Raw genomic sequence first — 22,315 nt, 5'->3', positions numbered from 1 at the left:
GCACCTATTTTGACACATTTGTGGTGATATATGATCTGACTAAAGACAAAGGAAACTGATTTTAATTGTTTCTTTTTTGTCTGACCGAAACAGAAAGTATAGATAGACTGGCATTCTGTACATAATGTTTACTTCTTGAGCAGACAACTTTATTCTTGCATGTTTCTTAAAATCACCACTGCCTTCTTTTTTGCCTTTCTGAGCATATGATTACTGCAATGTGTATGTCTTACTTTTTGAAGTGTGCGTCTGACATAGGCATGCCATAGCAGCTTAAAACCTTCTTCAGCTCATCCTGTGTGACGTGTCCAGTGTGCTGAGGGTCGTACAGCTTCAGAGCAGCCAGCACCGAACAGAGCTGCTCACACAGCTTGTCCGGCAGCAAATCCTCCACCTTAATGCATAAGTACACACACAGAGCGCGCACACAGATGCAAAACAAACACGCACACAATTCAAACACTGCATTAATAATTAACCCATCTTTTTTCTTTTGATCTCATCTTCTCTTTCCTTGTTCTATTTGATCTGGTGCTGGATGCTGTGCGATATGTGTGATATTTGATCACAGTTAACTCACTGTTCTCCATGAAGCAGATGCCACAGACACTTTATCGGCCCACTGTGTGGTCTGCTTCTCATCTGCTGTTTTTTGCTCCTCCTAAAGAAAAAAAATCAAACATGGTGCACCTACAGTACACGGCCTAACATGGAAGCAAGTCCAGAGCCCATGCACATGCACATACACTCACGCAAACAGTTACACAAGCTTACAGCAGTGTCTTCTTTGTCTTCATGGATGTATGGGGTCTCCACAGGGGCTGCTAACAGTTCTAAATTGACCTTGTGATCAGAAGTGATGCTGGGCAGGAGACTCTCCATCCTGACCAGCTGGATTACACCAGTGTGTTCAGGGTCCAGTACACTGAGCAGCTCTGTGAACGGGGAAGGCGAGGCTGGGAGGTTCGTGGCTGGGTCTCATCTGGTCTCTCCAGAAAATACAGCAGGTCTGCTCTGGTGATGCAACCTTTCTGGAAAGAAAGACGATTTGAGCATTGTTCTTTCAAACTGAATAGACTGTATTGTATCATGAGCTGCACAGTGGTTTGGTGGTTAGCACTGTTGCCTTGCAGCTAGAAGATCCCTGGTTCATGCCCCAGTCTTCCCATGTATGGAGTTTGCATGTTCTCCATATACATGTGTGGGTTTTCTCCGGGTACTTCAGCTTCCTCCCACAGTCCAAAAAACGGATCAAGTTAGTTGGTGAATCTAAATTGTTCGTGAGTGTGATTCTTCTTCTTTTCCTGTCGGCTTTTCCCTTCAGGGGTCACCACAGCGAATCAATTGCCTCCATCTAACCCTGTATTCTGCATCCTCTTCTCTCACACCAACTACCTTCATGTCCTCTTTAACCATATCCATAAACCTCCTCTTTGGTTTTCCTCTAGGCCTCCTGCTTGGCAGTGGGAAACTCAGCATCCTTCTACCAATATATTCACTCTCTCTCCTCTGGACATCTCAGTCTGGCCTCTCTGACTTTATCTCCAAAGCCTCTAACATGTGCTGTCCCTCTGCTGTCCAAAGTTCATTATCTTATCTTTGCTGCCCGAAACACAAACGTTAGTCCAGTCAGGTAACGAGTCATGGAAGAAAGCCCTGGGGTTGGGCAAAGGGAAAAATACAAAATGAGACCTCCTTGCCTTGTGCTCATTCCTGATCCTATCCATCCTGGTCACTAGGCCTGTCACGGTACTCGGTACGTACTGAAATCGTACCGAAAATTACGTACGGTACAGTGTACCGAAATCCAAAGCCGTCCCGCGGTACGCGCGTGCGCATGACCGAATGCACATACGTGTCACATTTGAGCCACAGACAGCAGCGCTGACTGACAGAGCCACTGTGAAAAAACACAAAGAACTGAAAGCCATCACGCGCATGCGTGCTGCCGACGAGGAAGGAGAGCAGCGAGCATCAGGAAATAAACACAGCACGGCGCACGCTAACTTTGCAGAGTGCAGACCGGACCGAGAGAAACAACCGCTGCGTGTTGCGTGGATTTTTCGGAAACTATGGCCACTGCTGCTGATGACAACATTGCACAACTGGAACTGGAAACCCCTCCCGCTTCCTTCAAATCCAAAGTGTGGAAATATTTTGCTCGACACGTGTGCCGTATGCTACAGGCACCACCTCTAACATGGGGACGCATATAAACAGACACCACAAAGAAATTGAGCTAAAAGCTAACGCCAGTGGTAAAACCACGACTCAGATAACAATCCCCAGCTCCTACAGAGAAAAACTGCACCCCGGCTCAGAACGCGCTCACCAAATAACGAGGGCAATTGGCGTGTGTATCGCTGCAGACCTGAGACCACTCTCAGTGGTGGAGAATGCCGGTTTTAGACATTTGATCAGCGTTCTCGAACCACGTTACGAAATGCCATGCAGAACATATATGACTGATAAAGTGTTACCTGGCATGTATGATGATGTGAAGGCTCGCATTTCTGAAGGGCTGAGCCATGCAGAACTGATTGCATTAACAACAGATGGGTGGACCTCGAGAGCGACAGAGAGCTACATAACAATAACATCCCACTACATTAATGATATGTGGGAGATGGAGAGTCCAGTTCTCCAAACGCTCCCAATCTATGATGCTCACACAAGTGGAAATCTGTCTGCTATCCTGAAGAAAGCGGCAGTGGAATGGAAATTAGAGAGACCAAATTTCAAAATCCCAGTGACAACAGACAATGCGAGAAACATATCCAATGCAACAAAGGATGCTGGAATGTCACCAAACATTGCATGTTTTGCACACACTTTGAATCTGGCAACACAGAAGGGGCTGGGAGTGAATCAGATGCACCGTATACTGGGCAAAGTCAGGAGGATAGTAGCCTTTTTCCACCGTAGTACAACTGCAGCAGCTGTCCTTGACACCAAACAAAAACAGCTTTTGCTTCCCAATCACAAGCTGGTAATGGATGTGGTGACACGGTGGAACTCCAGCTATGAGATGCTAGAACGCTACATAGAGCAGAAAGCTGCAGTTTATGCTGCACTCACAGATGACGGTGTCAAAAAGAATGTGAAAGACCTCATCACCTTGTCTGATGAAGAGCTTAAAACAATGGAGATGGTCGTTGAGATCCTGCAGCCACTGAAAAAAATCACTGATGCACTAAGTTCTGCACAGAATCCCACTGTCTCCATGATCCGTCCCCTCTATCATTGGGTCCTGATTGCTATGGAACCCAGTGCCAAAGATTCACCTACAGTAAGGGAACTGAAATCTGCCATAGAAGGTAACTTGAAGCCGAGGTATTCAGACCCATCCCTCCAACTCTTCCTGGATGAGACCACTGCGCTTGATCCGAGGTTCAAGTCTCTGTCCTACCTGGATGCATTAACTCGGAGTGAGATCTTCAAAAGTCTGACTGATAAAATCCTGCAACAGCATCCCAGACAGGTACAGTATGTGATCACTGGTCAATTCATTAAGGTAACACTTTATAGTAACTATACACTATTAAGCATTAGTTAAGCATTGGTTCAGCATAATTTAAGCATTAGTCAATCCTTAAATCCTCATGAACTCATCATGAATTCACCATTAGTAATACATTACAAAGCATTAGTAAAGACAGTTTTAAATGTTCAACTAACACATTATTAAGCATTAGTTAAACATTAGTAAAGTGCTTAATTCATCGTTAACTCATCATTTGTAACTAATTAGTTATACGTGCTTAATTAATCATGAATTCATGATCTGTATGGCATTTATTATGCATTACTAAGCACTTAATAAATCCGGTTAAAAATGTTTTGTTGCTCATTGATAATCTCAGTTGTTAATACTTTATAAAGGGTTAGCAACTGTGTTAGTATATGATTTACAAACACATATTCATACTCAATGAATAACTTATTAATGCAGTTACTACTCATTAGTTCAGTATATTCCGTGAGTCCATCTAAAGTGAGGACTATCTATGCTTTATAAAGCATTTATAAATGACACAGAAGCAAAGACATACAAAGTGTCAGTTTTATTGGTCCCAAACAATACAAGCTCTTTTAAATACACACTTTAAACAAATACAATCTATAAGATTTCAAGTAAACTTGACAAACATCTTCAAATAACAACAGTCTGTGATCGTATAAAATAGAAACAGAAACATAAATACAGAAACAGAAACATAAATACACACTTTGCAATCCTTAACATTTCAAGTAAACTGGTGAACTATCTCTTTAGGGCACACTAATAAAGCATCTTTACTAATGCTTTGTAATGTATTACTAATGGTGAATTCATGATGAGTTCATGATGATTTAAGGATTAACTAATGCTTAAATTATGCTGAACCAATGCTTAACTAATGCTTAATAGTGTATAGTTATTATAAAGTGTTACCTTCATTAAAAATAAATAAAAATACTTAATGTTTTATAAATAAAAGCAATGTTGAAACATTTAAAATATACATATACAAATCTTCAATATAATTATATTAAAGATATCACACCAACAACGTTGACCCTTTAAAATATTAAAAGTTATAGTTCTTAGATTATTTCTTTTATGTTATGCTAGCACTCCAAAAATGTAATCAAAAATATACTCAGGATGGCAGCATAGACCTCTAATATATTTTCTCTGCTTTATGTGACCTTTTTGATCCAGGCCTCTGGAGAAGAGACTGACCAGAGCAGTGCTGGAGATCAGACAGCATCAGCAGCTGCAGGTCCCCCTGCAAAGAAATCAGCTCTTAGTGAACTGTTTGGCGATTTCTTCAGCCATGGCCAGGCAGTAGCTGGAGCCCCCAAACCATGGCCTCAAGTTGTGGAAGAGGAAGTTCAGCAGTATAGGTTGGCTCCAGTCATCGAACTTGAAGAAAATCCTCTGAAATGGTGGAAAGAAAATAAACTGTCTTACCCACATTTGGCAAAGCTGGCCAAAAGTTGCCTTGCTGTTCAAGCAACAAGTGTTCCAAGTGAACGAGTATTCTCAACAGCAGGGGATATCGTTACAGCTCTCAGGAGTTGCCTGGATCCACAAAATGTGAACATGCTCATCTTCTTAAAGAAGAATTACAAAATCATTCATTGAGAAGTCACCTTTCTTGTTTGTCAAGCACTTACCTGTTCAAACACTAAGACACTAAGAAACATAGATACATAGGTCAGAATGTGGACCAAATAAAAATTATCTTTGGATCCACCCCCCTAAGTTCATGTTCATTTTATTTTTGATTTCATTTAGAGTAGAGCTTAAGAAGACTGTTGTAACTCAGCAGAATCTGAAAAATAGAAGTTATTGGGCACAAACCCAGTCCCATGTTGTTGGGTGCTATTTTCATTTCCTTTGAGTTCAGTAGTCTCACCAGGGTCAATAAATGTCTGAGGAGGAATTCTGCATATGCACACTGGCCTGCATCTTGAAAGGTTGAGAGTGTTATGTAAAAAAGTGTGCTATTTATTTTTATTTGACTATTTATTTTCATGGCAGGACCACATTGCTCACAAGTGTTTTGTTATATTTTTATTTTTATATGCTGGGTAAAATAAAAGTGCCTTATTTAGAAACAAACAAGTGTTTTTTTTTCTTTTCAAATCAAGACAATAATGTAAATTAATACATATAGCACTCAGACCTGGAAAAAAAATGCACTTTTTAATTTTTAATTTGTACCGCGAATCGTACCAAACCGTGAGCTTAAAATCGAAAGTTGAACTGAACCGTGGATTGGGTGTATCGTGACAGCCCTACTGGTCACACCCAAAGAGAACCTCAACATCTTCAGTTCTGCTACCTCCAGCTCTGCCTCCAGTCTTTTCCTCAGGGACACTGTCTCCAGACCAAACAACATGGCTGGTCTCACCACAGTTTTGTAAACCTTTCCTGTCATTTTAGCTGAAATTCTTCTATCACACATCACACCTGACACTTTTCTCCAGCCGTTCCAGCCTGCCTGTACACGCTTCTTCACCTCTTTTCCACACTCCCCATTGCTCTGGACTCTTGACCCTAAGTACTTAAAATCCTCCACCTTCTTGATCTCTTCTCCCTATAACTTCACTCTTCCACTTGGGTCCCTCTCATTCACACACAGATACTCCGTCTTACTCCGGCTAACATTCATTCCTCTCCTTTCCAGGGCAAACCTCCACGCCTCCAGCTTCTCCTCTACCTGTTCCCTGCTCTCACTACAGACACAATGTCATCTGCAAACATCATAGTCCATAGAGACTCCTGTCTAATCTCGTCTGTCCTCCTGTCCATCACCATAGCAAACAAGAAGGGGCTCAGAGCTGATCCCTGATGTAGTCCCACCTCCACATTGAACTCCTCTGTCCCTCCTACAGCACACCTCACCACTGTCTTACAGTCCTCATACATGTCCTGCACCACTCTAACATACTTCTCTGCCACTCCAGACTTCCTCATACAAAACCACAGTTCCTCTCTGGGCACCCTGTCATAAGCTTTCTCCAGATCTACAAAGACACAATGTAACTCCTTCTGACCTTCTCTGTACTTCTCTATCAACATCCTCAAAGCGAATATTGCATCTGTTGTACTCTTTCTTGGCATGAAACCATACTGCTGCTCACAGATGTTCACCTCTGCCCTTCGTCTAGCTTCAACTACCGTATTTTCACGACTATAAGGCGCACATAAAAGTCTTAGATTTTCTTCAAATTGTGCGGCGCGCCCTATGGTGCAGTGCGTCCTGTGTGTGTTGTTGTAAGGCGGACGTAGACCAGGTGGTTTTTTCCACGCATCACCATCGCTGTTGATCTGTGACTCTATGCGTGCCCATCTCACAGCCGATGTGAAAAAACAAGTGAAGCAAATGAACTCTGAGCTTGCTGTCATTCCGGGAGGCCTGACAAAGGAACTCCAACCGCTGGCCATCGGTGTGAACCGGCCGTTCAAAGTAAGGCTGCGAGCGGCGTGGGAGTGATGGATGACCGATGGAGACCACAGTTTCACTAAGAGTGGAAGGCAGCGCCGGGCGAGTTACGCCACAATTTGCGAATGGATTGTAGATGCTTGGGCTAACGTGTCTGCTGGCACTGTTGTTCGAGCTTTCGCAAAAGCCGGCATCATTTCCGAGGCGCCGCACGGCACGGAAAGTGACTCTGACAGTGAAGAAAGTGAAACTGGCATGTTTGATGGAGGTTTAGCGCAGCTGTTCAATTCAGAAACAGAGGATGAGGACTTCCATGGGTTTGATTGATGACGATTACCGGTAAAAAAAAAATGTGAATACCAAACTCAGTTTTGCTCCCGCTCTATTTTTAAATACGCACACTTGTGTGCTTGTTTTATCCGTGTGTTTTACCATGCCCGCGACTATTGATGATTAAAAAAATGTTAGTACTTTGTAATCAATACTTAAATAAAGCACAACCAAACTCAGTTTTGCTCCCGCTCTATTTTTAAATATGCACACTTGTATGCTTGTGTGTGTGTTGTTGTTGTAAGGCCGACGTAGTAGAGGACACCATGAGAACGTTAAAGGGCGAAGTGCGGGCGTGGATTGTGTACCCTCGCCATATAATCAGGTGCGCCTTATGTGTGTGTTAAATACAGTAATGGCACACATAACTGAGAATGCGCCTTTTGGTACAGTGCGCCTTTTGGTCGTGAAAATACGGTACTCTTTCCCATAGCTTCATCGTGTGGCTCATCAGCTTTATTCCTCTGTAGTTGCCACAACTCTGCACATCTCCCTTGTTCTTAAAGATGGGCACCAGCACACTTCTCCTCCATTCCTCGGGCATCTTCTCATTATCTAAGATCCTGTTGAACAACCCAGTCAGAAACTCTACTGCTACCTCTCCGAGACACTTCCATACCTCCACAGGTATATCATCAGGACCAAGTGCCTTTCCACTCTTCATCCTCTTCAATGCCCTCCTCACTTCATCCTTACTAATCTTTGCTACTTTCTGGTCCACAACAGTCACCTCTTCTACTCTTCGTTCTCTCTCATTTTCCTCATTCATCAACTCTTCAAAGTACTCTTTCCATCTTCCCATCACACTATTGGCACCTGTCAACACACTTCCATCCTTATCCTTTAATACCCTAACCTGCTGCACGTCCTTCCCATCTCTGTCTCTCTGCCTTGCCAACCTGTACAGATCAGTCTCTCCCTCCTTACTGTCCAACCTAGCATACAAGTCATCGTAAGCCCCTTGTTTGGCCTTTGCCAGCTCTACTTTCATCTCATGCTGCATCTTCCTGTACTCCTGTCTACTCTCTTCGGTCCTCAGTGTCCCACTTCTTCGTAGCTAACTTCTTTCTCTGGAGCCACTCCTGCACCTCTTCATTCCACCACCAAGTCTCCTTATCTCCTTTCCTTCCAGATGACACACCAAGTACTCTCCGACCTGTCTCCCTGATCACATTTGCTGTAGTTGTCCAGTCATCTGGAAGCACCTCCTGACCATCCAAAGCCTGTCTCAATTCTTTCCTGAAATTCATACAACACTCTTCCTTTTTCAGCTTCCACCATTTGGTCCTCTGCTCTGCCTTTGCCCTCTTCATCTTCTTCACCACCAGGGTCATCCTACACACCACCTCCTCCGGGCAAAGGAGGAGGCCTACAGAAGTGGGGACAGGATCCTGTACAACCAGGCCAGGAACACACTGACTAAGGAGATCAGAGTAGCTAAGAGGAGCTACACTGAGAAGCTGGAAAACAACTTTTCAGCAAACAACCCAGCATCAGTGTGGAGGAGCCTGGAGACCGTCACAAACTACAGGAGACCCTCCCCCCACACTGCAGGGAGCCATCACCTAGCCGAGAAGCTCAATGGGTTTTATTGCAGGTTTGAAAGGCCATCTTTCTCACCTCTCACCCAACCCAACAACACCTCCTCACAACTGTTCACACCTCCTGCCACCCCTTTCCTTCACCCTGCTGACCCCTCACCTGCACACGTGTGTCGGGTCTTTCTAGCCCCTTTTCGACCGAGACAGTTCCGGTTCGAGATTGGAGTCGGCGCCCGATTCGGCCCCGGGTTTTTGTTTTTCGACAGGCGGTGGGCCGCCTCCGGGCTCCAAAAACTGGGACTCACCATTGCTTCTGTGTTTCCGCTGTTGAGGATCGGTCATAACCCCGCCCCCAGCCCCAAGACGTTGCTGGGCCGGAGGTGGACCGAGGTGAAAGCCCAGTACGTCAGGGGCTGGGGGCGGGGTTATGACCGATCCTCAACAGCGGAAACACAGAAGCACCATTTTTAAACAGCCGAGCGAGCAGCAGTAATGTTCAGTGTTTGTGTTTTAAAAACCGGTAAATATGGAAGCAAAATCCAAGCAGTAATGGTATGAGGAGGAGACCCAAAGCTTCCTGTAACTGTGGTCTTCATATGAAATTCAGTGGAAGTTAGAGGGAGCCTTTTGGACCACACCAGTGTTCGAAACAATCCAGTGGGAGATGGCTACAGCTGTATGAACGGAGCCTGACTAACTCCTCAACAACTAAAAAGTTCAGAAATGACTACAAGGACCAGAAAAGGCAGCCGGGATGCAGCAGTTTTTGGCCAAAAAGAGCCCGCATTTTGACCAGCTGCACCATCGCGGAACGGCTACGCATGCAGTGACGTACTGATGTCTTGCGGTGACACAACGACGCTGCCGCAACTCGGCTCATAGCCGGTGGAAAAGCAAACGGGATTTTCGGCAGAACGAGACCCGCAGCGGTCGTCACCTTGAACCAATGGTTCTCATCCGGTTCCCTTGGTGGAAAGACACTCTCAGAGAGAGAAGATCAGGAAGGCACCAGGACCAGACGGTGTGTCTCCCTCCTGCCTGAAAGTCTGCGCTGACCAGCTAACACCCATCTTCACACAGATATTCAACAGATCTCTGGAGCTGTGTGAAGTCCCCTCCTGCTTCAAACGCTCCACCATCATCCCAGTCCCCAAGAAATTCTCCATCACAGGACTAAATGACTACAGGCCCGTCGCCCTGACATCTGTGGTCATGAAATCTTTTGAGAGACTGGTGTTGGCCCACCTGAAGGACATCACAGGCCCCCTGCTGGATCCCCTGCAGTTTGCCTACCGGGCAAACAGGTCAGTGGATGATGCAATCAACATGGGACTACACTACATCCTGCATCACCTTGAATCCCCAGGGACTTATGCAAGGATCCTGTTTGTGGACTTCAGTTTGGCGTTTAATACCATCATCTCGGACATCCTCCACTCCAAACTCCTCCAGCTCACTGTGCCAGCCTCCACCTGTGAGTGGATCACAGACTTCCTGGCAGACAGGAGGCAGCAGGTGAGATTGGGGAGCATCACATCCAGCACCCGGACAATCAGCACTGGTGCCCCCCAGGGGTGTGTGCTCTCCCCACTGCTCTTCTCCCTCTATACCAACGACTACACCTCAGGTGACCCAAGCGCTTCACGCTTGGGTCACCTGTACAGACGAGAAGTGGAACAGCTTGCCTGTCTCTCGGCTCCGCCTCCCTCTGGCTACGCGGCTCGTCAGAGCATTGGCCCCAGCCACAGAGGGACCACAGCTGGAGCTGATCAGTAATCAGCGGCACATAAAGCCTGGCTCTGCCAACGACTCAATGCTGGGTCACTGCCTGCGGTTCACCTGCCTGGGACACTGCATGGAATACACCTGCCTGGTTGGCTCTGTCTCCTCTTCTGCTCTGGACTTCCCCGTCTACTCTGATCTCCCCTCCTGCTCTGGACTTCCCCATCTACTGTGGTCTCCCCTCCCGCTCTGGACATCCCTGTCTACTCTGGTCTCCCCTCCTGCTCTGGGCTTCGCCGCCTGCCCAGTCCTGCCCAGCCCAGCTCCTCTGCCTCTGCCTCAGCTCCCGATCTCCTCTGCCCCTGCCTCAGCTCCCGATCCCTGGACTGTTTTAGTTGTAAGTCTTCTGTTAGTTTCTTAGTTTAAGCCCATATCGCGGCCCATTTTAGTTTGTGTCCTTCGTTTAGTTTGTACCCTGTCCTGTTATTTCCGTGCCTCCCATGTGGAGTTATTTTGAGTTCGTTATTACATCCTTGTTAATCATCCACCTGTCTGAGTGCCTGCTTTTGGGTTCAAAACACCTCGCACTAACACTGCAGTATTCTTGTCTTAGGTGGAACAACAAAAAATCAAGTTTTTGTTTAATTGTACAGTTCAGAGATTTTTTTTGTTTGTTTTTTGATAAAGGCACTGAAAAATTCATAGAGAAACACCAGATGAGAAGAATTTAAGACAAACAAATACGCAAACTGGAATCATTACAATTCTTTAAAATGATGTAAAGATGCACAACTACGCTACATTTTAAAATAAAAAATGCACAGTTTTAATGATTTACAAACTGTGCAGTCCCTGTGCTGCAGGGATATTACACTGTATTATACCAACACTTAATATGTTTCTGAAATGTATTCACTCTTTGTTGAGGTTAGAACAGAGAGGAAGCTCTGCTTAGTGCAGAAACACTCAAGTCTGATTTTATTTTTCACAGTGTGTTTTGGGAGCGGCTGGAAGCCATGAATTACAGTGTCTTGATACACACATGGCCAAATAAAAGAATCCTGAATCTACAAGATTAAAATACTTCATATGATTATGCAGTGTAATATTAAAACAGTACTAATTATGGCCTGGGTCAATATATCTGAAGCATATGTTAGATTATAATTCACACACAATGTGAATCACTGCAAGACGTCTGAGCTCTTGAATGCTTCCCCAGAGACAGTCTAAAAATCATAGTTGGCTTAAAACCTGCCTGAGTGAAAAAAACCTCATTATTAGCTGGCAGTATGAGGACACTCTTGTTTGATCTCCCACCCGCTCAATAGATTTTTTAAACAGTTGATGGAGTGATTTTTTTCCCTCCCATGCCATAAAAAAGGAGTAGATTCTGGCACGTAGATATGCGTGATTCATATCTGGGAGAAGCTTCACACATGTACACACAAACATGTACACACACTTCCTTAAACTTGGAAGCTCGGTGTTGTTTTGTGAGTGGCGGCGGCAACATCAAACATAGCTGTGAATTAATGGAAAATTCAACCCCCCCTTCCCCAGAAGTTTAGTCAGACACCAAACTTTTATCCAGCTGAAGAAGACTGATTTGAAATTAAAGAGGCAGAACTGAATGCGGAGGCGTGTTGAAGGGGATGGCTGTCAGACGAACATATGGCTAGTGACTGAGTGGCTAACCAGTGGCCATATGCAATCATCTAATCATGTTTATGGCCATCAAAAAGCTGCGGATGATGATCGGCTCATCTGTAAAGCTGTCTGGCATTTATATTTAAAGCGTACACCTGAGCATGTGCCTTTGTCTCTTTGCAATCTGCTGAGATTACTCCCTGGTGTCCTGTCTGATAACACTCAAAATCACTTCTGTCTCGCCTCTTCCTACAGCTTTTGCAGCACAGTGCAAATATGGGTGAGTTTTGAATGACTGTCTTTTGTACAAGTAGCAGATTCACCACTCTATTTTACTCTTGAGCCGTACCGTGGTTCGGACAAGGGGGGTCTCTTTCAGATGAGGATACATTTTGTGCAAATCCAAGTTGTCCACATCTGGGGCAGCCACTTTAGAGGCCCTGAGAGAAGAGACAGATTGAAAAAAGAAGATAATTTCAAACACATCTTTGTGACCAGCACAAGCAAATCAAGTAGTGGGGAATTTATTCTTCTGAATGTTCTGGCAATTTTCATGTGAGACCAGCAGCTGGAGTTAATTTACTGTGTAAGATGAACTAAAACTTTGCCAGCTCGTGGCTTAAAAGGTCTCTAGATATTTTCTGCTGGGTTGAGCAGTAAGTGGAACACTCCTGGGTGAAAAATGCAGACAGTTACAGCATTCTTATCTGTGATGTTTTACAAGACTGTGTCAATTACATGAAGTTCAGGTTTATTTCAAGCAGGAGGTAAGTGTGGACAATGCGAACTTAGAAATTATATTTGTGTCAGACAATTCTGCTTTGGGCTACATATACGACCAGTCAAAAGTTTGAACACACCTTCTCATTTAATGTTTTTTCTGTATGACTGTTTACATTGTAGATTCTCACTGAAGGCATCAAAACTATGAATGGACACCTCTGGAATTATCTAGTAAACAAAAAAGTGTGAAATAAGTCAAAACATGTTTTATATTTTAGGTTCTTCAAAGTAGCCACCCTTTGCTTTGATTACTGCTAACACACTCTTGGCATTTTCTGGATGAGCTTCGTGAGGCAGATTCACATCGGCAGATATCAGCTGTAAACTCTGAGCATTTTGAGTTTCCTCCCAGATCCTTAGTGAGAACCTTCTTTTCTTCGATGGTGTCAAAGCAGGTCGCCTGGATCTTGTTGCCGTAGTCATGGAGACCCATGTGACACACCATCATCAGTCCTCCAATCAGACCGGCCCACAGATCACTGAGGATGTCTCCGTACAGGTTGGGGATGACGAGGACGTTGAACTTGGTCAGACCCTGGATCATGTCGAGGCACACGGTGTCCAGGTACATCTCTGTGAGCTTCATCTCTCTGTAGTTCTTGACCACCTTACAACATTATCTCAGAAACAGACTGTCTGACATCCTCATGATGTTGGCCTTGTGGATGGCCATCACGCTGGTCCTCTGGTTGTTCCTGGTGTATTCGAAGGCGTACTCTGCGATGTGCCTCCTAGCGTTTGACTGGTAGTGTGTGCACCCATGTTGAAGTCAGTGTTAAGGGCAAATGTTGCTGTCTAAGTTGTCAGTAGACTTCTTAAGAATGGCATGTCTGATGGCCAAAAGGTATTGGAAAACTCAGTCCCTTCATACCTTTCCCACATCCGAACAGATACAACTTGCAGTGGACGTGATGTAAAAGCTAGTTCAAACCGAGCGTAATCCAGCCCTAATTTTGTAAGGCAGAAATAAATGAAAAGCTGAGCTTGAAGTGGTCGGTGGGTGTAAAACTCTAAATGAATACTGATGTTGTTTCAGCTTCGACATTCAACAATGCTTTTTTAGTCGCACTTCAGTCAGTGATTAAACCCCTAAAAAGACATTTTTGTGTATTCCAGGAAGCGCTGGTGAAAAGACATCTTGTGTGTTGAGAAGGTTGTAACACCCGCATTATCAGCACATTAAATGACCGTTATCTTTGCACATCATTCATGTGTAAGAGCCAGTAGGGACGTCCTCCACCTTCCAGTTGGCCAGAAAGTTGTCAACCTCTCAATCACTGATTAACAAAAGTAACCCTGATAACAAAAGTGACGTCTTGCAGTTGTGCCAATAAGTGCATGCAAAGTCTGTAGTGGAGTTGTCACCATGGAAACATAGGAAATGGAGCTTTGTAACATAAAGGGTGTAGTTTAACCCAAATAAATCAATGGTTTCTAAATCTAAACAATTATTTTTAGACCTAAATGTGATCAAATAGGAACTCACAACTAAACACTAGGGGCCTATTTCACGAAGCAGGTTTTACAAACTCTGAGTTTAATCCTCAACTCTGAGTTGATCTACTCTGAGAGAGGAAACTCTGAATTTTCGGTTTCACAACGGTTGATTTGAGTTGGTTTAATCAACTCGGAGTAGTTTCACTCTGAGTTAAGCGCGTGCACTGCAACTCTGAAAGACAGCATCAATGGAGCCCCGATTCGATGAGTCACCATGGCAACGGGGAAGCGAAAGGCTGCGTTTTTGAACTGGAAATTTTTAACGCGCTCATATGGCGAGTTTGAACATGTTTTTAGAAAGAAGTGCAAAACCGCTGCAGCTGCAAAAGAGAGGGAGACGGCGTGGAGAACATTGCTGCCCAGGTCAATGCGTAAGTTTAAATGTAGTCCTTTGTAATCGTAATAATATTACAGTGAAAAACTGTCTGAATGGTAGAATATTGAGTTATTTCATTTAGGGGAAATCCCGCGGGGGAGAAGCGCACGTGGCAGCAGCTTAAGATGAAATATAAAAACATTGTTCAAACAGGTCAGACCTCGGCATATTTCATGGAGGTCCTTCATGTTGATCATGTTTTACATTGTGAAGTGCTCAAAATATTAAGTGGCTGTTTGACTGTGCAGTTGTTTTATCCACACATAGCCTAAATGTCTGCATCCATATCATGTCCTGTTAAATAATTGAGCCCATTTAAACTAACACAGACTTCTGCTCAGCCAACAGAAAGAAAGCAGATGCCTGTAAAACGGGTGCGGCGGCGGCAGCGGCAGTGGTGACGGCGGAGACGGGCCAAATATTCGGATTCGTTCGTGTGGTTCGTGCGGCGGCGCGGCAGTGGCGGCGGAGACTGCCCGAATAGTTGGATCCATTTGTCTGCTCTCCCGGGTCCACATTTTGCCCTCGTTTAGTCTTTAGTTAAACTGAAGAATTCCCAATCACCGGTCTTCAGCATCTTGTCTTGTGTTTATGCAACGAAGTGAAGCGTGGCTTCAGAGTCAGCAGCCACCCGGCCATTCGGGTGGTGTTTACAAACATGAATGGAGGAGCCGAAATGAGCCGAAGAACACGGCGGGATGAGCCGAAATGGGCCGAAGGCGCAGGGAAGAGACGAGCTCAGAATATTTTCCTCTGGGGGGAGGAGGGGGTGATCACATCGACATATGTGTATATGTTATAGACATATGTGTATATGTTTATGGAATCACAGGATGAGATGAACCAATGTGGGCCGAAGGCGGAGGGAAGACAGTGACGCTGCATATTCTTTCCGCCCGGTGACGTCCAACGGCAGGATGGGAGGGGGGATGAATATTCGGATACCAAAATTAATATCCGGATAGTGCCGTAGCGAACGAATATTCGGATATTCGAGATATTCGGGTCCAGCCCTAATATATACATATGATTATTTAGTTCTCTTTTGTGTCTTTTTTGTCTTTTGGCCCCTTCACACCACATACCTTGTAACTGTAAGTAGGCAACACTCCAAAGATTTATTCAAATGGTAGTTTAAGTGTACTGAAACATGTCACTGATCTAGGATGAAGAGGATGAAACTATGTCTGCTGCCTTTACAGAGGGGGCTCCAGAAAGGCATACAGAGGTATGTTACTGATAGTTCTCTTTCCATTCACATTTTGGGTGGAATATAGAGTGTGACATTTAGCCTACACTGAAGTATTGCACATTCTCATCTTTTTTTAACAGAGCATGCCTGGACAGCAGCAGGATGGTTCCTCAACTTCCACTGCAGTGAGATGGATGTTCAGGAAACACCAGAGATTCATTCCGTGGAATTCATGTGCAACCGTATAATTTAATGTCCTCTATGTATTGCCAGTTATCAGTAAAATGGATTTACAAACTGCATTTGCAGAGAAAATTTAAAAAAAAAAAACAGATTAGGAGGACAGATCTGGAAATTGAAATACTGAAGCACAAGTTAGAGGTGGGTGATGGTCACAGGTGAATTATGTTAACTACTAGAACATGCACTGAACTATCTCTTTTATTTGTAGGAAATAAAGAAGACCAAATGAAATGTGTATCATGTCTTTATTTGCTGTGGTGATGATGATGGTGACTTAAACTCTAAAGTGATTATTGCATATGGTGTCTCTGACTGCTGTGCTGTCCTGGATAGCTGCAGGTGGATGGGGTCATCATCTGGGTCTTCAGTTTGTAGGGGTGTTGCTCTCCTCTAATAGTGGTAATATTATGAAGAACAACACATGCCACAGTAATATCACAGGCCCTCTCAGGGGTCACCCTGAGGTGATGTAGGTGCTGGAAATGGGCTTTGAACAGGCCTATGGTCATCTCCACCTGGGCTCTGGTCCTGCAGTGAGCCCGGATGAAGTTCTGTTGGGGGCCTGGTTGAGGGTCAGGGTGTGAGGTCATCAGCCTGGGTTGGCATGGTAACCCCTGTCACCCAGCAGAAGGCCATCAAACTCTCCTGTAATGTATTGTGGATACATCAGAGCATATTAAAGGAGGGAGACAAGAGAATTATATTGTGAAAATCTTTAGGCTGCTGACCATGCTGCAGTCTGTTGCTCAGGTTGGACTCTCCATAAATCCTGGAGTCATGAACAGACCCAAGTCACGTGGCCTCCACATTAGAAATGATGTATGCAGCATCACATATGATCTGGACAGTGCAGAGAATGACAGATGTTGAACTATGATGCAGTCTTTAACATTTAGAAACCGTAGTCAGTCTACCTGTGGCCTACCTACACATTTATGCTGTGAATGGACTTCCTATTCAAGATGTGAGGGAGCTGTAACGGGGATGTGTGTGCATCTATGCAGCCAGTCACACTGAGAAATCCTAAAAGAAATTAAAATGGCTAATCCCAGTCTGAGGTTGCAGCACAATGTCATTAATAGAATATTATTTAAAATGAATTTAACAGATCTCTACATCATTCACCTGCAATCCTGTGGAACTCCTCCTTGATGTTCTGACAGGTTTATGTCCACAATGAGTAAAAGTCATTTCAGAGCCAGGAAAAGTTTTCTTTCTTTTTTTTTTTTTTGTCTGCAAATCCGCTCAAAAATGACACCAACCAACCATGGCGTCATTACTTAAGCTTCATGCAATTTTTTTTTCTTCTTTGTGACTGTGACCTTGCCTGGAAAATCCAGACTGACTTTATTTATGTATTAATTTAAAATAAAGGCAGTCTGGCATTGCGATGATACGAGACAATTTCAAAAAGGAGGGGCTAACGAATGCAGCTTGAACGAGAAAGAACCAATCAGCTTAACACGGATGTGACGCACAAACAAATCGACCTTGTAGTCCATGTAGTCCAAACAACAACGACATGCAGCCGAGAAAGCGTCGCGATGAATGATTACTGCCGTTTTTGTCACAAAAATCTGCGAATACATGGGGTACTCTCAAGTACAACACTTATTTTTGAAAAGGCTACGCAACAAAAGACTCCTTCCGAATGATTAGCGGAGTTAGGAATAACTTTAAATCAGAGCCAAACCAATTCAGTGCGTATGTGTAAAAGTTGCTTAAATTTACTCACACGTTTGGAACGGGATTTTCCTCTGTACAAACAATGGCAAGAAGCCGAAAGTAATGAGCCATCCACTGCCTCCTCATCGTCGGAAACGTCAAGTGAAAAGAGGCAACGACTAACGCCATCCAAAACGCCAAGAGACCACAAAAAGATTCGCTTTGGCCCCCCTCCTCTCTCTCTCTCTCTCCTTCTTGTTTTACGGCGGTGGCCCCCCTCCTCCTCCTCCGGCATCATCTTTATGGGTAATCCAGGCGCTGAAGATGACGCAGCATTAACTCCCGCCTCCCGTGCTATGATTGGTCGTACCAAACTGTACCGGGAGGGAAACGTGATTCAATTCGCCCAATGCCAAACTGACTCTCCTGTATCTCCTAACATGGAGATAGGAGATTACATGGAGATTCAGTTTGGATTTTTCAAGCTAACTGTGACCATCACCTGCCCTCATGGCAAATTAACCTATCATGTTTATTTCAAGCTGTTTTCTACATTATGCCATTGAGGGCTGTGCACACCCAAGTGAAACATAAAACAAACACAGGACAGACAGAAAGGTGAGGCATAGACAGTGTTCTAAGAGAAAAGGTGCATTTTATTTGTTTGTGCTCTTTAATTCACACCTTAAAACCAGTTACAAATCTAAGACTCTTCACAAACACCAGATACGACAGAATCCCAACTGGATTAATCATGAAGATGTCAGAAGACCACAAGAAGGATAGATAAAGCAAAGTGAGATCCACAGACACTAACCCAGCAACCTCCACTGACTCAGCGACCGGAGGAACAAACTCTATTGAGTTTTGGTTAAGTGCCGGTGTGGTGGGTCTGGCATGCATGAAAACCTCCACCAAAAGAAGGGAACTGTCTCCTCCAGCCCAAGGAGGTCCACACAGCCCCCCCGCAGGAGCCACTGAGCGGAGAACCAGCCCAGGAACCCGGAGCGACCCCCACCGACACAGTCAGAGCCCCAAGGCCCACACAGCAGAACGGGCCATAGCAGACCCCCACGGCGCCCCACCGGCCCACAGCCGTGGTGTTCGGAAATGCGAGAACATTTATGCTTGGTCTGATAACAATCTACCGATGAATATTTAATTATCTGTGCAGTAATGCTGCTCCTTTATCCACTGGATCATTAATAAAAGCTGGTCTACGCCAAAACTCGCTCGCTTACTGACTGAATGAATGAGGAAATGAAACAGCGTGTGTGGCTGAAAGAGGGCGGAGACAGAGAGAAACTCGAGGTTTTGCGAGATAAACCTGCTGGCGAGCAGGTTAGAGTCATAGAGTCTGTTACTGCGGTAACTGACCGAGAGTTGAAGTTACCCCTCTTTGTGAAACAGACCAGAGTTACCCCGCATTCCCTGGTTAGAGTTACCTCGCTTTGTGAAATGGAAAACTCAGAGTTTTCCTCATTTCAGGGTTAACAAACTCAGAGTTTTCACTAAACCTGCTTTGTGAAATAGGCCCTAGGTGAACAGCTGTGAATGAAAGCAGCAGTTGGAGCAATAAGGTGATAATTGAGCTCCATTACTTGAGGTGATAACAACCTACTGAGCTACTTCAAGGCCCTTATCTGTGGCAATGACATGCACTGATAACGCTTATTAAATGGTATGATAACGTCAATATCAGGTGCAACTAGTTGTAATCCAAGTAAAATACTAAATAATAGACATTTTCTACATTTGCATTTTAACTATGTTATCTTGACTCAATGTCTATACTAACTAATTAACTAAAATAGTGGTGCTGCAGAGATGGAGTCTGGTGTCGAGCTGGATTTTATGAATCACTTTAGATTTTTTTTATTATTCTCTTTATTTAAAATTAAAAGGCAGATTATTACAGTTTCAAACATGTGTTTACAGCACCAAAGATAATTACTGTTTTTCCAATATTTAAATTTTTTACATCACTGTTTTTTTTATTGCAAATGAACAATAGAATGGTGAAGCTGGCCATTTGTAATTATCTTCACAAGACTAGAAAGAAAAAGTAAGAAGAAAGATGAATGGACTGGTTGTATCTAATTATGGGTAGATCATGCTTTGTGGGTTTTCATACTCGTTCCATTTGGTCCAGATCTGATAGACCTTCTCTTTGTGCACTTTTAGAGAGAGAAAATGTCAACTTTTAGATAATGTAAACTTCGTGTACAATATTAATCCGTTCCTCAGTCGTGGGTGGTTCCACTTTTAGCCACTGCCTCGTGGTGTTTATTTACTTGTTGCCAATAATATACTAAGTAACTTCTTGTTTCTCAGTTCGACCTTCCATTTTGTCCAGTCTAACCTTGTGTTTGTTTCATGTGTGAACAAGTACAAATGCTGTCACTTCAAAGTGAAAATCACAGTGAAAATCTGCATCTCCCTCTGCACTGAGCGGCTTAGTGAAATGACCCAAGAAGCGCTTCCACCTCACTGGCCCTGTTGCTCCCACACCATAGCTACATGCACACATACAGTCCACACACATGCATGAAAAATATATGACATTCTATAGATGAATGGTAGATTCAAGATTTAGAGAACAAAGAGCAGGGAGCACTGCAAAAACTCAGAATCTTACCAAGTCTATTTGCCTTATTTTTAGTCAGAATGTCTCTTCCCATTTGACTTACGATAGATTCTCCAAAGAGACATTTCAGCAAGATGGAGAGACTTGTTTAAGACAATACATCTTAAATATCTTGTTAAGTCAAACAATCTTGAAATTATCTTGTTTTATCCCTCGTGTCATTGTGTGGGTCAAATAGACCCGTTTAAAAGTTTGAAAATGTGGAGAAAAAAAATTAATAGTGAAACTTTTGATGTCCACATTTTCAACATTTTTGGGAAATCTTTGAACATTTTTTGGTGCTGCTCGCTCATGGAGAGAGACCAGAGCTGGCCACAGAGGAGTACCTCCCCGTCACTCCCATCCTGGAGAGCTTTGTTATCCTCCGCAAGAATCCCAACTATGAAACCTAGTCTGCACCCGTTCTCACTGGCCTTCCGTTGTGTTTTTAAGGGACGCCCTCCATGGCTCTTAGCAGTTGTAAATAAGATCCAATTTCATAGATTTGTCTGTCAAGTTTTGTAGGCGCTTTCAATATTAGAGTTGCTGGGCTGCTCCTCTTCTTAAGAACATTCACACAAAAAACAAACAAAACAAACAAGATTTTTTTTAATATTTTGCTGATATATATATATATATATATATATATATATATATATATATATGTAATCACTTTAGATATTTTAAGGATTTTTTTTGGAAGATTTTTACTCATTTTAAAAAAATATTTACAAGAATTTTCCTGCCAAATTTGGGGGATTTTTTTTAAATAAAATTTTTACGGGAAACATTTATGGAATTATTGGAATTTTCTTCCTGAAAGTTTTGCAAATTTTCAGAAATTTGGGAATTTTTTTGCAGGTTTTTTGGATTTTTTTCTGACAAGGAAACAATATTTTTTGGTGCCCGTAAATGAAGACAGCAGGAGGGTTAATACGTCTCAAATTAGGAGGTAACATGAAAGCAAAAATCTGTTTTTGAGTGAAAAAAATGCTTTTTTTCACAATGTCTTGCCTGTTATGAGACACCTAAACTTGACAATCCTGGTAAAATATAGGTTAAAATAAGTTTTCCCAGCTAATATTAAGATCTCAATATCCTAAACATATATTTCAAGATATCTTAAGAAGCCATTTTTTACTTGTTCGATTGGCAGATTTTTTCCACTTATTTCAAGGTAAAAATTCCTTGAAATAGTTTTTCTTTCTTGTTTTAAGAGGGGCATTTTTTCTTGTGAGGTTGATAAAAATGAAACAATAAATAAATAGAATATTGCTTTCCCTACCGGCTGGTCAGTTTCTGAAAAGAGAAAGGGTTCATGGGAAATATAAAGCTGCTCAGAACGGCCCTGAACATCCGGTTTTACCAGGCCAGAGTGGGTGGTGTCGAAGGCCAGCAGTGCTCGTCACACTGGGGTGGAGTTCATACACATCTGGTGGGGAGAAGAACACACACAGATGTACAGACGTTCATATTTCAGAAACAAACCTCCTCCTTCTCTAGCTTTCCTTTCTCAATAAGGACAGGACGTGAGTCATCCATGGGTTTTTGGTTGCCATGGAGAACATCCCAGTGCAGCTCCAGGATGAAAGAACAGAGTCGGCCTCGACTCTGCTGCCTTTCCTGCAAATTAGCCATGATTAACACACTAACTCAGGAGCTGATTTTTCTGGGCAAACATTTTAATTAGGAGTGTTCCCTCTGCTGTTTGCATCCTGACGCGCCACTTAGAGCTAATTTACCCCTTCATCT

General features: G+C 43.6%; 2 protein-coding genes and 1 long non-coding RNA gene across 6 annotated transcripts in view; 2 read left to right on the top strand and 1 right to left on the bottom strand.

The window, feature by feature from the left end:
* The window catches only part of LOC110966563 (EF-hand calcium-binding domain-containing protein 6), a 34,527-nt gene extending 31,961 nt beyond the window's left edge, over positions 1–2,566 (bottom strand). For 3 of the 4 annotated variants that reach the window (XR_007944447.1, XM_051953916.1, XM_051953918.1), the window contains exons 1-3: positions 775–1,768; positions 581–661; positions 234–394 (exon numbers count right to left, since the gene is read on the bottom strand). Coding sequence is in view for 3 of the 4 variants with exons in the window: in XM_051953916.1 (XP_051809876.1) it covers positions 234–394; positions 581–661; positions 775–882 (350 nt within the window). In the remaining variant the exon portion in view is untranslated. Of the gene's footprint in view, positions 1–233; positions 395–580; positions 662–774; positions 1,769–2,480 lie in introns of those variants that run through there. The other variant, XM_051953917.1, reaches the window with a different exon arrangement.
* On the top strand, positions 2,096–5,695 carry LOC127535656 (E3 SUMO-protein ligase ZBED1-like). The gene is made up of 2 exons (XM_051954181.1): positions 2,096–3,481; positions 4,706–5,695. The coding sequence occupies exons 1-2, from the start codon at positions 2,201–2,203 to the stop codon at positions 5,129–5,131; spliced, it is 1,707 nt and encodes a 568-aa protein (XP_051810141.1). The 5' UTR covers positions 2,096–2,200; the 3' UTR covers positions 5,132–5,695.
* Positions 5,696–13,826: 8,131 nt separating this feature from the next.
* Positions 13,827–16,503, top strand: LOC127535889 (uncharacterized). Its single transcript, XR_007944771.1, has 2 exons — positions 13,827–16,065; positions 16,170–16,503. It is a non-coding gene; the product is annotated as an uncharacterized LOC127535889 (long non-coding RNA).
* Positions 16,504–22,315: the final 5,812 nt, after the last annotated feature.

The sequence above is a fragment of the Acanthochromis polyacanthus genome, chromosome 1 (assembly GCF_021347895.1).
Source record: "Acanthochromis polyacanthus isolate Apoly-LR-REF ecotype Palm Island chromosome 1, KAUST_Apoly_ChrSc, whole genome shotgun sequence".
In the NCBI taxonomy this organism is placed as follows: domain Eukaryota; kingdom Metazoa; phylum Chordata; class Actinopteri; family Pomacentridae; genus Acanthochromis; species Acanthochromis polyacanthus.
Note: the sequence above shows the minus strand (reverse complement) of the source record. Positions and strands in the feature narration are given on the sequence as shown.

Bases quoted from the DNA above. Each gene is read 5' to 3' on its own strand.
- LOC127535656 (XM_051954181.1), top strand. From the start codon at position 2,201: ATGGGGACGCATATAAACAGACACCACAAAGAAATTGAGCTAAAAGCT. The intron at 3,482-4,705 runs GTACAGTATGTG...TTTTTGATCCAG, and splicing joins TGCAACAGCATCCCAGACAG to GCCTCTGGAGAAGAGACTGA.